The sequence below is a fragment of the Cheilinus undulatus genome, linkage group 14 (genome assembly GCF_018320785.1).
Source record: "Cheilinus undulatus linkage group 14, ASM1832078v1, whole genome shotgun sequence".
NCBI lineage: Eukaryota > Metazoa > Chordata > Actinopteri > Labriformes > Labridae > Cheilinus > Cheilinus undulatus.
Genome location: NC_054878.1, coordinates 11,776,731 through 11,788,903, shown reverse-complemented (window position 1 = coordinate 11,788,903; position 12,173 = coordinate 11,776,731). Strand labels below are relative to the sequence as shown.

Genomic DNA, 12,173 nt, shown 5'->3' with positions numbered 1-12,173 from the left:
ACTAGTCAATATACTTCAAAATCACATGGACAAACTTCTAAGAAGTTCCTCTATCATTTCCTGTCACATGACCAGGTTGTAAAGATGTGTGACACCTCAAATTGTACAACGCTGCTGTCTGGGGCCTGTCAAGACCCCCACAGCTCTGAACACAGCCATACTGATGATACTAGCTGCCACAGGCTGTCCTCCCCCAATGCTGACTTTGCCTTTGCCTTCTACAAAAGTCTGAAGGCCAACACTGCTGCTGGAAAGAACATCTTCTACTCACCACTGGGAATCTCCAGCATCCTGTCCATGGTGTCTGCAGGAGCTAAAGGTGAAACCCACAGCCAGCTGTTCTCCATCTTGGGCTACAGCGCCTTCAACCAAACCCAGGTCAATGAAGCATACAAACATCTCTTTGAGGTCCATGGACACAGTCAGGAGAATCTACAGCTGGATGTAGGAAATGCTGCTGCAGTGCGCTCTGGCTTCAATCCTCTGGAGATGTTCCTGAATGATGTCAAGGAGTTTTACTCTGGTGAGATCTTCAAGGTCAGCCAGGATCTCTCTGAGGCTGCAGCTGAGATCAACAGATTTATTGCAAATAAAACCCAGGACAAGATCAGAGACATGGTGAAGGACTTGCATCCCAGAATGGTCATGGTGCTGATCAACTACGTCTACTTTAAAGGTGATGTGCTGATTTGAATTCAGGTTTTCTCACAGGCCAACTATGGAGCAAGAGATAAACCATCCACACACTAAAACAAACCAAGGGTGTGAATTGCCAGGGGGGATGGGGTTCTGATACCCCCGATTATAAGATGATACATTTTCATCCTGGGAGGGTATGTTTCATCCCTGCCCCTGCTCCAATTCAATGCCCATTGCAGCGCAGTGGCATGGTTATAATTTGCATGTGAAATTATACATAGTAACCAATTACAGCTCTGCCCGCTTGGTGCAGTCTGCCTCTTGTAAGCACAATGAGTAGCTGACAGATATGTCAATCAATCGGCATTTACAACCTCATCCATTTTATCCTCCCGCCTCAACTCCCACGAGCCAATGACAGCCCAGTTCACTGACATAAACTTACTGGTAGTTCATTTACCCAGTTAGCTCAAACAGCAGCATGTCCAAACAACCAAAATTATCTACAAGCGAGCACAAAAGGACATTGCTAAAAGAGGAAGGATTTCTGAAGCAACAAGAGACAGTGAGCCCGTGCGTGCATTATGCAGTTAACAGGAGGACAGATAGGAGAGAAAACAATCATTTGAAGCTTATAATCAACAGACAACTTATTGACATTGTTCCAACAGACATGGCTCTGATATGTTCAGAGTTTATAATAAAATGAGCAGTGATGATCCACGTAGCTGACCAGCTGATCCATGCACAGTTAGTTCATGTTAGAGTCCTATATATGAGACAGCATCGGTGCGTTAAAACACAGAAGTCTACAGTTCTGTTTGCTCTATTCACTGATAACTGAGAAATATTGCTAGGACAGCTGTTTCTATTTTGTCACTTCTCAGTCATTTTCCATGCGCAGTGCTGTTTGTCTCTCTCACTTCCACCAGGGAGGAGGAGCTGACATATCACACTATCAAATACAAAAAATGTATACAAGATGTTATAAAAATGTTATTCGGTTAACCCAATTATTATTATATGGTTATATTTTTGGGCAGAGGCCAGCCGGTCCTCACAAACTACACACTGCAAACTCAAAAACCATGTGAGAATAGGCTTGAAGGCTCACAGTGTATGTCTGGCTAAAGATTAAAGTCCAGTTGCAACATTCATTTATTTTTTCTTTGAGATGCCCCCTCTCTGTTTTTCAACAATTCGCACCCTGAAAAAAAATTATTACCTCAATTTAAAGTTAAAGTTTTATGGGTCAGACCTCCATTGTCAGTTCATAAGATGTTTGTGTCCTTTGTAGGACTGTGGGAGAACCCGTTCCAAAGTGATATGACACGAAAGGCTGAATTTCATGTGGACAAGACCACCAAAGTTCAGGTAGACATGATGACAAGGACCAGGCACTACAAGGTCAACTGGGACAGAGCAAACCATGCTACCATCATCAGTCTGCCTTACAAGGGCGACGCCTCCATGATGATCGTCCTGCCTGATGAAGACAAGATGGAGGAGGTGGAGGGCTACATCAACAAGGACCACATCAGACACTGGAGAGACTCAGCCTCAATGAGGTAGGTTTAAATCAATTTGATTTGCAAGTTTTTGAATAAATGTGTCACAAATTAACAGGGCTTCATTATGACCAATTTAATTAATAATAGACTGCTTCATCTGTTTGAAAAAAGCAACTCAATTAAATGGAAAAAAGCCTCAGTTCAACTGTTCATGATTTAATTCTGATTATGTTCTTTGTTTCTCAGTTACATAGATCTGTTCTTGCCAAAGTTTCTCTACTGATGCTTCCCTGGAGAGCACTCTGAAAGAAATGGGCATCATAAATGCTTTTGAGGACAACGCTGATTTCTCTGGTATATCTGAAGAGTTACCACTCAAAATCTCAAAGGTAGTGGAGGGTTTCTTCCCAATTTCAAATTCTTTTGAATGTTAAAGGGATTTCTTACTCAACAATGTCAGCAATGGTTCCTCAAGTTTGTAAAGACCACTTCTTTCTTCACACAGGCGTCACACAAGGCTGTGCTCAGTGTCACTGAGATTGGAACAGAAGCAACAGCTGTCAGCACCATGGAGTTGACATGGGAAATGCTCCCTCCGACCATCAGAATCAACAGACCATTCTTGGTTTTCATCATAGAGAACTCCAGCGGGAGCATCCTCTTCATGGGCAAGATCAACAACCCAACAGCTGAGTGAAGAATCCAAGATAATCAGTCCTACATCTCATCACTGGAGAATAGTTTATTGTAAAATCAGGACTCATCTGTAAACACTAGGGGTGGGACTCACTTGTTAGCTTCCAACCTGAATAAATGCAGATACTGTACTCTACTGTACGATATGAAAATGCAAATATTCTGCAATTGTTTATCATGAATATCGCAAGACACTGATGTTGTAAAACCCATGGTAATATCTGGTTATGGACGAATAGAAACTGTTACTGGAAAAGCAGAGCTTGAAATGTCAGAAATCATTGTGTTATTCGTTTAGATTCACAGTTTTGATTTAGTATTGTTCCAGTTTTTAGACTATCAATGGACATATTAGACAAGATATTACATCCCTTGGATTGAGATCTCATAAAAAGATGGAACGACAACAATGAGTCATTTCACTACAGATTCACTCAGCAGAATTTACATGTTGAGATTTAAAATAAATATAATTCTTTCTGACTGTGTTTTGTGGTCTCTAGTCAGTATTGGTTCATCCATACAGACCAGGCAATATCACAAATACACCAAATACATTCAAAGTAAAAATCCCTCTTGCTTTCAAAATAAAACACAACAGCAATCTTCCATTCCTGAATTCTACAATTATGTTAAAATCTGCATAAATAAGTACCCACTCAGCTCAAAGTGAGACTGAGTTCACATTTAGTTAAAAGCAACCTGAGGTAAGACATTACAATAAAATGTAAAATCCTCTGGGTTTTTGTATTCTCCTGTATTTAGCCTTATCCACAAAGTAAATTTATATAAACCACATTAACTTCTATGAACAGATCACATATTTGATGTTCAAACTGCCACCAGCAGACACTGCAGTTGTTCTTCATAGAAACATTAACTGCTACAGCGCCGATCTACTCTTAAAGGAACAGTGTGGTTTAGCATCATTTTGTTCTAGAAAGTTGGGATATGGTTGTCCAGAGGCTTTGTCAGATTACAGCCACATATAACTGAAGCATTGAGGGATGAGTTTAAGGTCAAGACTGTGGATGTTAACCTGCTAAGAGGACTGAAGGCCTGCGGTGCTAGCACTGCAAACGTGAGCTACATCCTGTTACTGTGTGATGTTGCTGTACCTTTGCAGTGTGGAGTTGGTTTACAGAATGTATATTTTTGACTTGATGTCAAATGGAAATGCTTCAGAATCAGTCACCTACATTTTCTTACAAGCCCTGAACTATCGCTGTCAGGACGTCATATTCTACCCTGTGTTAAACACAGCGTCTTAGTTGACTGTATGTATGTTTTAACAACTAACATACAGATAAAAAAAGATGAATTTTCAAGTCATCTCCATTGCCAGCTCAAGGGTAAACAGGGAAACAACAGCTCAGGTTTACTATCAGCAGAGCCAGTTCTTACTATATGCAGACTATGCAAATGCAAAGGCACCCACAAGCCACTAGGGGGCCCCAAAGCTGAATGTTCAGCCTCATCTGAGGAGAATTCAAATTACCTGCCTTTACCCTTATGTGCTTAAAAATAAATGTTGTCATGATTCATGTTTTGATTTATTATGTTCCTTAGTTTTTCTAGTGTTTTCCTTTGTTAATTCTGTGATTTTAATGTTTCTAGTTTGACTTTGTATTAAGGTTTTCAGTTTATTAGGAGTTTTTCTGTAGCCCTTGTGTTTCTGTGTATTTTGTGCTTTATGTTGTATCATGTTCTAGTGTTTAGTTGACTACCTTTTGTGATTCTTCATTTCTTGTATTGTTCTAGTGTTTGTATATCATTGGGCCTCCCTGTATTTGAGTTTACTGTCTTGATCCTGATTTTGTTTCATTATTAGGTGTTTTTTGTGGCCTTTGTGTTTCTATGTATAGTTTTGTAATCCTTTTCCCTCCGTGTCTGAGTTTCACTCCTTGTGTTGTGTTCTTTGTATTCCCTTTGGGTGTTAGTTAGCTGTCTTTGTATCCTCCTGTGTTTTCAGTGTTTCCTTATTTAAGCTTCTAGTGTTCTGTTTAGTTGTCTTTGAGTCTGTGGGCTTCTCGTGTAGTGTTCCTTGTCTCCTGTTTTATTTTGTAGTTGCCTTCCCTTGTGTGTGATTCCAGTTTTGTTTCCTGCCTCAGTTTCCCTCCTCGGTTTCACCTGAGTCTCTCCTTGTCTAATCACTCCCTGTGTATTTAGGTTCTGTGTTTCTCCCCGTCTTTTGTCAGTCTATTGTTTGATGTATGCCGCTGCATGTGAAGTCTCCCTCGTGTCTGGATTTTTGTGAACTAGTTTGTTATTTTTGTAAATTTAGTTTGAGTTTTTCCCTTTGGATTTTTGTTTATTAAAAGTATTTTGTTTTATCTGCAATTTGGGTCCGTCGTTTTGATTTTTTTCAACACAGCCATGACAAATGTAAGATATAAGAATAAACTAAGCTACAATGATAAGCTGTGGCTAGTGTTTCTGAGGTGTATTTGAGTTTAGTGTGTATTTTATAGGCCTCTAATTAGAAGTGTCTTACTGCTTTATGAATATATGAAGTTACTAATAAATATCAGGCCCATTGTTGATTTTTTTTGGACTATTATGGTGGTGGATTATTGCTCTAAGTGGATATTGCTCTGGCTAAACTGAGTTAGTTGCCGTCTCCCTCTTTGCCACATTTATTTAAGGGGATATATTATGCAAAAATCATTTTTTTTCAGGTTGTTCTAACAAAATATGTGCCCCTGGCCTGTCCACAATCCCCTCAAGTACCAGAAAAATCCAATCCCTCCCACTCTCTTGATCTCAACCTTTCAGGAAATGTGTGCTGAAACAAGCTGTTCTCAGATTATCTCCTCATGACCTCATGTGGGGAGTTAGCACCACCCCCAGGTTCAGTTGGCCCTCCCTGCTTGGAAGAAAGTTCTGCACCTGCTGATCAGATAGCTCACTGGCTTACCCTGCTGACTTTGTTGTGGGACACTGGTGGTTCAAAACCCATTTAGAGCATGTACACTTTGGGCCCTTGGGCAAGGTCCTTAACTTTGGAGAAAAGAGTCTGCTAAATGTTATCAGCTGTTTCTCAAAGTCCTTCCTCTGTGGGAAGGATCCTTCTGAGTCAGGACCCTTGTAGGGTCCTCCCTGACAACTCTTGAACACACATTTGGAACAGACGTTTACCCTGCACCATGTAATAAGCTATCACATCATCATATAATTATAATATATTTCATAATATGTTTAATCATACTGATTATTAAATAGAATCATACACTGTAATATATAATATATTCATATTATATGGCACTACTTTTACCGGTTAAGCTTTACTTTGATGATATGAAATAATGGTGACACAGCACATTTAAAAGTGTATTGAGCGCGCTAGGACCTGGCTTCCTCCTGATATTACGCTGTTTATTTTTTCTACGGCAGTCGATGACGTAGTATCCTTCAAAAACGGCTGTGTGAGGATCCTTCCTTGGCTTCGAGAAACAGCTACAGTAACATCAGGAGTGCCACATCTATTTCCTGAGAGGGGTGTGGTCAGGGGTGGAGTCGGATAGATCAGATGAGCAGGGCTGAAACATAAGTATTTTAACATGAGGGGTTATTATGACTGTAGCCTGTTTTGCTCGTGAAGTGTAATAGATTGTGGCATGTTTGTCGATCATCTAATGGATAAGGTATCTCTCCATTGCAGTTTGGCAAACTACACCGCTTTTCACATTATTTTAGAAATGACATATTTCTCCTATTTCCCTAAATGTTAATGTAAATGACAGTCAGAATATTTTTCAAGTCATCAGCCGTTGGAGCGTAATTCAAATGTTTTTGAACAAACTTCCCAATGATAACCATTTTTTTTTCTTTTTTTTATAAAAACCTCAAAATGCACTGTTTACATTATTATGAAAAACAGTTTTAAAAGATTTAATAGGTTGTAAAGAACTGAAAATGGTCATTCATTGCATTTGCAGCATTAGGAGGTCATATTTACTAAAATCAAAAGCTATTTTAATCAAAAACATTCCTTTGATAAAGGTTTGCGATCATTATGGGTGGGGCAGCCACTGGATACACTGTAAAATATAGCTGTTAGCTCAGATGTAGCTGTAGGAAAGCGGCAGTTTAATCGCAACTGGACCACTTTTATTTTTAAAACAAAAGAGCATAGAGCCACATTGAAAGCTATGGCAGAAAAGATGTATTTGCACATCCCCTGAGCAGCCTTGGCATCAATTTTATGACAAAGAAGCTCCACTATTAGCAATCTAAAGCAGCGGTAGCCTGTCAGCTCAAGAGTGGCGCCTGCACATAATGTCATTTTGACTCGATGCTCTGATTGGCCCGTTGTGAATGTGACAGACAGAACATTTGTCCAATTATCTTTTGAGATTTTTTTGAAAAATCCTGCCCTTCCCAAACGCTTGTTATGGGAGGTTTCAAAGATGAATGTGAAATATATTTATACAGTGGAGGTATGAAAGTCTATCTGGTGTCAGGTTAGCTGTTTACTGCTGACAAGGCTTATACCCCAGAAACTAATCTGTCTGCCAGAACACACAATGCAGTCTAGCATTTCAACAGGCATCCCAGATAGTTGCGGTCAGCCATATACCAGGTTTTGACCTGCAGTATCTATCAAACACAAATTCCCTTACTTTTTGTGCAAAGTTTATTCTTTCATTTGTGTTATTGTGTTTTCTATGGATGAAAGAGTGCTGAATACAGAGCATGGAACACAGACAGTCAGAGGGAATTACATTTATTTTGAGTGTCAACAATTAAATTCTGCTGAGTGAATCTGCAGTGAAATGAGGCACTGTGGCCTTTACATCCTTTCTCCTGTTCATAGAGGACCCTAACGTGTTTATGAGTCCTCTGTCTGACAGCTATAACCTTCAGTGTATTACAATGATGTAGTTCTGTCATTGTGTCAGTGAATTTAGGACTTGAAAACGTGGAACATTATTTCACTTTTTTGTCAAATTCTGTCAATCTGACTAAAAACAGACAATTACTGAAAGTTCACAACATACTTTTTTAGGGGTATTGTATTCTTCACTTAAGCAGACATCAGGCAAGCAGGGTTTTATAATGTATAAATGATTGCAGAATCTCTCCCATGTATCCTACCCCTATTCAATCAACCCCTTCAGTATCCAAACCTTTCCTGTCCCAATTTTATCCAGTTGGAACTTATGTAAGCTATGACTCCTACTCCCTGTGTTTACAGATGAGTCCTGATTTTACAATAACCTACGCTCAACTGATGAGATATAGGACTGATTATCTTGGATTCTTCACACGGCTGCAGGGTTGTTGATCTTGCCCATGAAGAGGATGCTCCCGCTGGTGCTTTCTATGATGAAAACCAAGAATGGTCTGTCGATTCTGATGGTGGGAGGTAACATGAACAATATGAACTCCATGGTGCTGACAGCTGCTGCCTCTGTTCCAATCTCAGTGACACTGAGCACAGCCTTGTGTGATGCCTGTAGGAGGAAAGAAGTATTTAATGGTCTGTGAACTAACCAAAGGGAAACACTGCTGGCATTGCTGGTAAGTTCTCCTGATTTTGTTAATGAGAGTTCAAGATTGAGAAGAAACCCTCCCCTACCTTTGAGATTTCGAGTGGTAACTCTTCAGATATACCAGAGAAATCGGCGTTGTTCTCAAAAGCATTTATGATGCCCATTTCTTTCAGAGTGCTCTTCAGGGAAGCATCAGTAGAGATGGAAAACTTGGGCAAGAACAGATGTATGTATCTGAGAGACAAAGGAAAGCACCAGAATAAACAGCATGAAATGTTGAATGAAAACTTGAGTCACTGAACTGCTGCGTTCAACTCTCTGGTTGTCTCTAGTTTAACTAAATTAATTTTTAACCGTTTATTTGAGTTGCTTTTTTTCATACAGATGAAGCAGTATATTATTAATTAAATTGGACATAATGAAGCCCTGTTAATTTGTGACACATTTATTCAAAAACTTGCAAATCAAATTGATTAAACCTACCTCATTGAGGCTGAGTCCCTCCAGCGTCTGATGTGGTCCTTGTTGATGTAGCCCTCCACCTCCTCCATCTTGTCTTCATCAGGCAGGACGATCATCATGGAGGCGTTGCCCTTGTAAGGCAGACTGATGACAGTGGCGTGGTTTGGTCTGTCCCAGTTGACCTTGTAGTGCCCCGTCCTTGACATCATGCCCACCTGAACTGTGGTGGTCTTGTCCACATGAAATTCAGCCTTTCGTGTCATATCACTTTGGAACGGGTTCTCCCACAGTCCTACAAAGGACACAAATGTCTTATTAGTTCATAACTGTCATGTGACGTCAAATACTGATGGAGATGCCCCCTAGGGGCCTGGACAGGCTTTCCATTGCTGCATGCTAAGGAGAAAATGAAAGCGGTCTCATTTGCCACCTACATGTTTTAGACAGTTTTTTCTATATTTTTGAAGAGTGAAAGTCAACTGGATTAAAGTGGATTAAAGCCGATTATTGTGGATAAACATTCTGCTGTTTCTGCAGATTTCAACAAACAGTAGCACTGAACAAAATTCTCCTTATTATCATATTTTATGTTAATTTCATGAAAATACGCCTCTCTTTTTATTAACATTTCAGCACCAGAACACTGACTGACAGCTGACAGTGATCCTTATACCACTGATAAAAATGTTAACTGGCTAATGTTTCACTATTTCACTAGCCACACCCAGACCTAAATACTGCAAACCTGTTGAATCCAGAAATCCCTTAAATGAATTCTGACAAAGTAAAGTAGGCTGAAAGTTCTCAAAAAGCAAAACATCATGCTGTGATTCAAAGAAATTCAACAACAGATTAGAAACAAAGTCATTGACATCTATCAGTCTGGAAAGGCTTACACTGCCATTTCTGAGGCTCTAGGACTCAAGTGAATCATGGTGAGAGCCACTATTCACAAATGGAGAAAACTTGGATCAGTGGAGAACCTTTCCAGTAGGGGCCGGCCCACCAAAAATACTGCGAGAGGACACTGATGACTCATTTAGGAGGTCAGACAAGAACCTAAAACAACATTTAAAGTAGAGGTTGACTAAAAACTGGTATTTTGCCGATTATTGGTATCGGCCTTTTTTTCTACCAATCACTGATTTAATTCATTAACAAGCAAGTCTGGTACTTTGGCTCTGCTGTATGTCTCACTTATATCCCACCCACAGCACTATCTGATTGGCTAAGGCCATTCATACTCGAAAACCCTCCTGTGTGGCTGAATTTAAACAGTTCTACAAATAAGAGCGGGCAAAAATTCCTCCAGAGCTGTTTGCCCTTTTCCTGAAATCACTAATTAAAAACAGCATTATGTGTTTGCTGGGGTGATCTGTGTCTAATATTTGAATTGACAGTGACTGTCTTACAACTAACCCTTACAATTTGTGTAACGATCATCAAAATGACTTTGTGTACATGGTTTCTGTCGAGCTCCATCTCAGCCTGTACGACACCTGAATTCAAATCAGCACATTACCTTTAAAGTAGACGTAGTTGATCAGCACCATGACCATGTCAGGATCCAGGTCCTTCACCATGTCTCTGATCTTGTCCTGGGTTTTATTTGCAATAAATCTGTTGATCTCAGCTGCAGCCTCAGAGAGATCCTGGCTGACGTTGAAGATCTCACCAGAGTAAAACTCCTTGACATCATTCAGGAACGTCTCCAGAGGATTGAAGCCAGAGCGCACTGCAGCAGCATTTCCTACATCCAGCTGTAGATTCTCCTGACTGTGTCCATGGACCTCAAAGAGATGTTTGTACGCTTCATTGACCTGGGTTTGGTTGAAGGCGCTGTAGCCCAAGGTGGAGAACAGCTGGCTGTGGGTTTCACCTTTAGCTCCTGCAGACACCATGGACAGGATGCTGGAGATTCCCAGTGGTGAGTAGAAGATGTTCTTTCCAGCAGCAGTGTTGGCCTTCAGACTTTTGTAGAGGGCAAAGGCAAAGTCAGCATTGGGGGAGGACAGCCTGTGGCAGCTAGTATCATCAGTATGGCTGTGTCCAGAGCTGTGGGGGTCTGCCCAGGCTGCAGACAGCAGCAGTGCTGTGAGTGTGCAACAACTGAAGATACCACGCATCTTTACAGCCTGGTCATGTGACAGGAAATAATAGAGAAACTTCTTAGATGGTTTTCCATGCAATTTTACAGCACAGTTAAACTGTTGAGAAGCGTTATGAATAAGCAATTAACTGATAAAACAAACATGAAATGCAATCAACCTTTAAGATTTTACATAACAGAGAGGATAGAAAGGATAGTCAACAGTAGTTTAAGGGTCAATATTTTTCAAACAGAACACACAATCAGTCTTTCCTTTAACAAATACACTCAATTGAATGGCACAGGTATGTCAAATCAGTAATTCGTTGGAGGTCTGTCCTTACCGTTAATGTCCTCTGCAGTGCACTCTGAGAGAAACTTCACTAATATTTAGATCGAAATGAGTCAGTGGACAGATCTGTTAAAAATTAACATGATCAGCCTCCTCTTTCCTGTGCCTGGAAATGCTGCAACACAGTACCCTGAACTTATCATGACTAATGTTACCTTAATTGAACTTTCTGCGATCTGGTCTAAAGGTTATATGGGGGCATCGCCAGGCCAGAGCTTCTGGGGGTCTAGCCCTAAATGCTTTTTTTTTACTAGCCTTGAATGTCAATAAGAACCTTTATTCATAAGCGGAACTGGTGAGTGGACAAAACAGGACTGTTGTTTTTTGAGGAGGCGGAACCAAATGTTTACAGCTGGGGGAGCATATTTTACAAGCACACAACCATCGTTCAGCTGTCATGTCCATGCTCTGTGGAGCTTTGACATTACAAGCAGGTGAAAGTAAGCCGGTACAGTCCAGTAGGCTGCTGCCTAAGGAGAGCTGCTGCAGGCCTAACCCCACATTCAAAACTGGGCTCTGTTGGACTTTTAGTAAGAAAGCACGTATTTCTAACTGTATTTCATCTTAGAAAAGCACTGTGGCTCCTTAACGGTTGCCTGTAACTCATTTTAATCTGCCTTAGGCCTGTCTATGATGAATGGAGCCCAGCTGCCTTTCATGTAAGCGCGACTGTCCGCTGCAATAAGGATCACCTGAGCAGGTGTCTGACCCTCAGAGAGTAATCCAGACATGATAAAGGGAACGAGAAAAAAGCGAGGCATGCAGAGAGAAATAATATAAGGGAGGAAAGCCAAACTCATGCAGTTAGAAAGGAACATAGTTGTGCTGCATAAAAATATGATTAAATGATTAACATCATACCATCTGATGGGTTGGTAAGAACATTTCTTCGCAGTGAGATAAGTTTATATTTTGCACGTCTTCCCATA

The 12,173-nt window shown here is 40.5% G+C and overlaps 1 protein-coding gene and 1 pseudogene across 1 annotated transcript; one reads left to right on the top strand and one right to left on the bottom strand.

The window, feature by feature from the left end:
* Positions 1 to 3,258, top strand: LOC121521117 (annotated as a pseudogene).
* A 4,298-nt stretch (positions 3,259 to 7,556) lies between these two features.
* On the bottom strand, positions 7,557 to 11,297 carry LOC121521549 (alpha-1-antitrypsin homolog). Its single transcript, XM_041805630.1, has 5 exons — positions 11,237 to 11,297; positions 10,326 to 10,938; positions 8,825 to 9,095; positions 8,428 to 8,575; positions 7,557 to 8,302 (listed from the first exon to the last, which is right to left on the bottom strand). The coding sequence occupies exons 2-5, from the start codon at positions 10,927 to 10,929 to the stop codon at positions 8,111 to 8,113; spliced, it is 1,215 nt and encodes a 404-aa protein (XP_041661564.1). The 5' UTR covers positions 10,930 to 10,938; positions 11,237 to 11,297; the 3' UTR covers positions 7,557 to 8,110.
* Positions 11,298 to 12,173: the final 876 nt, after the last annotated feature.

What these genes read in the sequence shown, in the direction of transcription:
- LOC121521549 (XM_041805630.1), bottom strand. Translation starts at nt 10,929, where the DNA reads ATGCGTGGTATCTTCAGTTGTTGCACACTCACAGCACTGCTGCTGTCT. An exon ending in CAACTACGTCTACTTTAAAG is followed by an intron (nt 9,096 to 10,325) that starts GTAATGTGCTGA and finishes TGTCCTTTGTAG; the next exon opens with GACTGTGGGAGAACCCGTTC. An exon ending in TACCACTCGAAATCTCAAAG is followed by an intron (nt 8,303 to 8,427) that starts GTAGGGGAGGGT and finishes TTCCTCCTACAG; the next exon opens with GCATCACACAAGGCTGTGCT.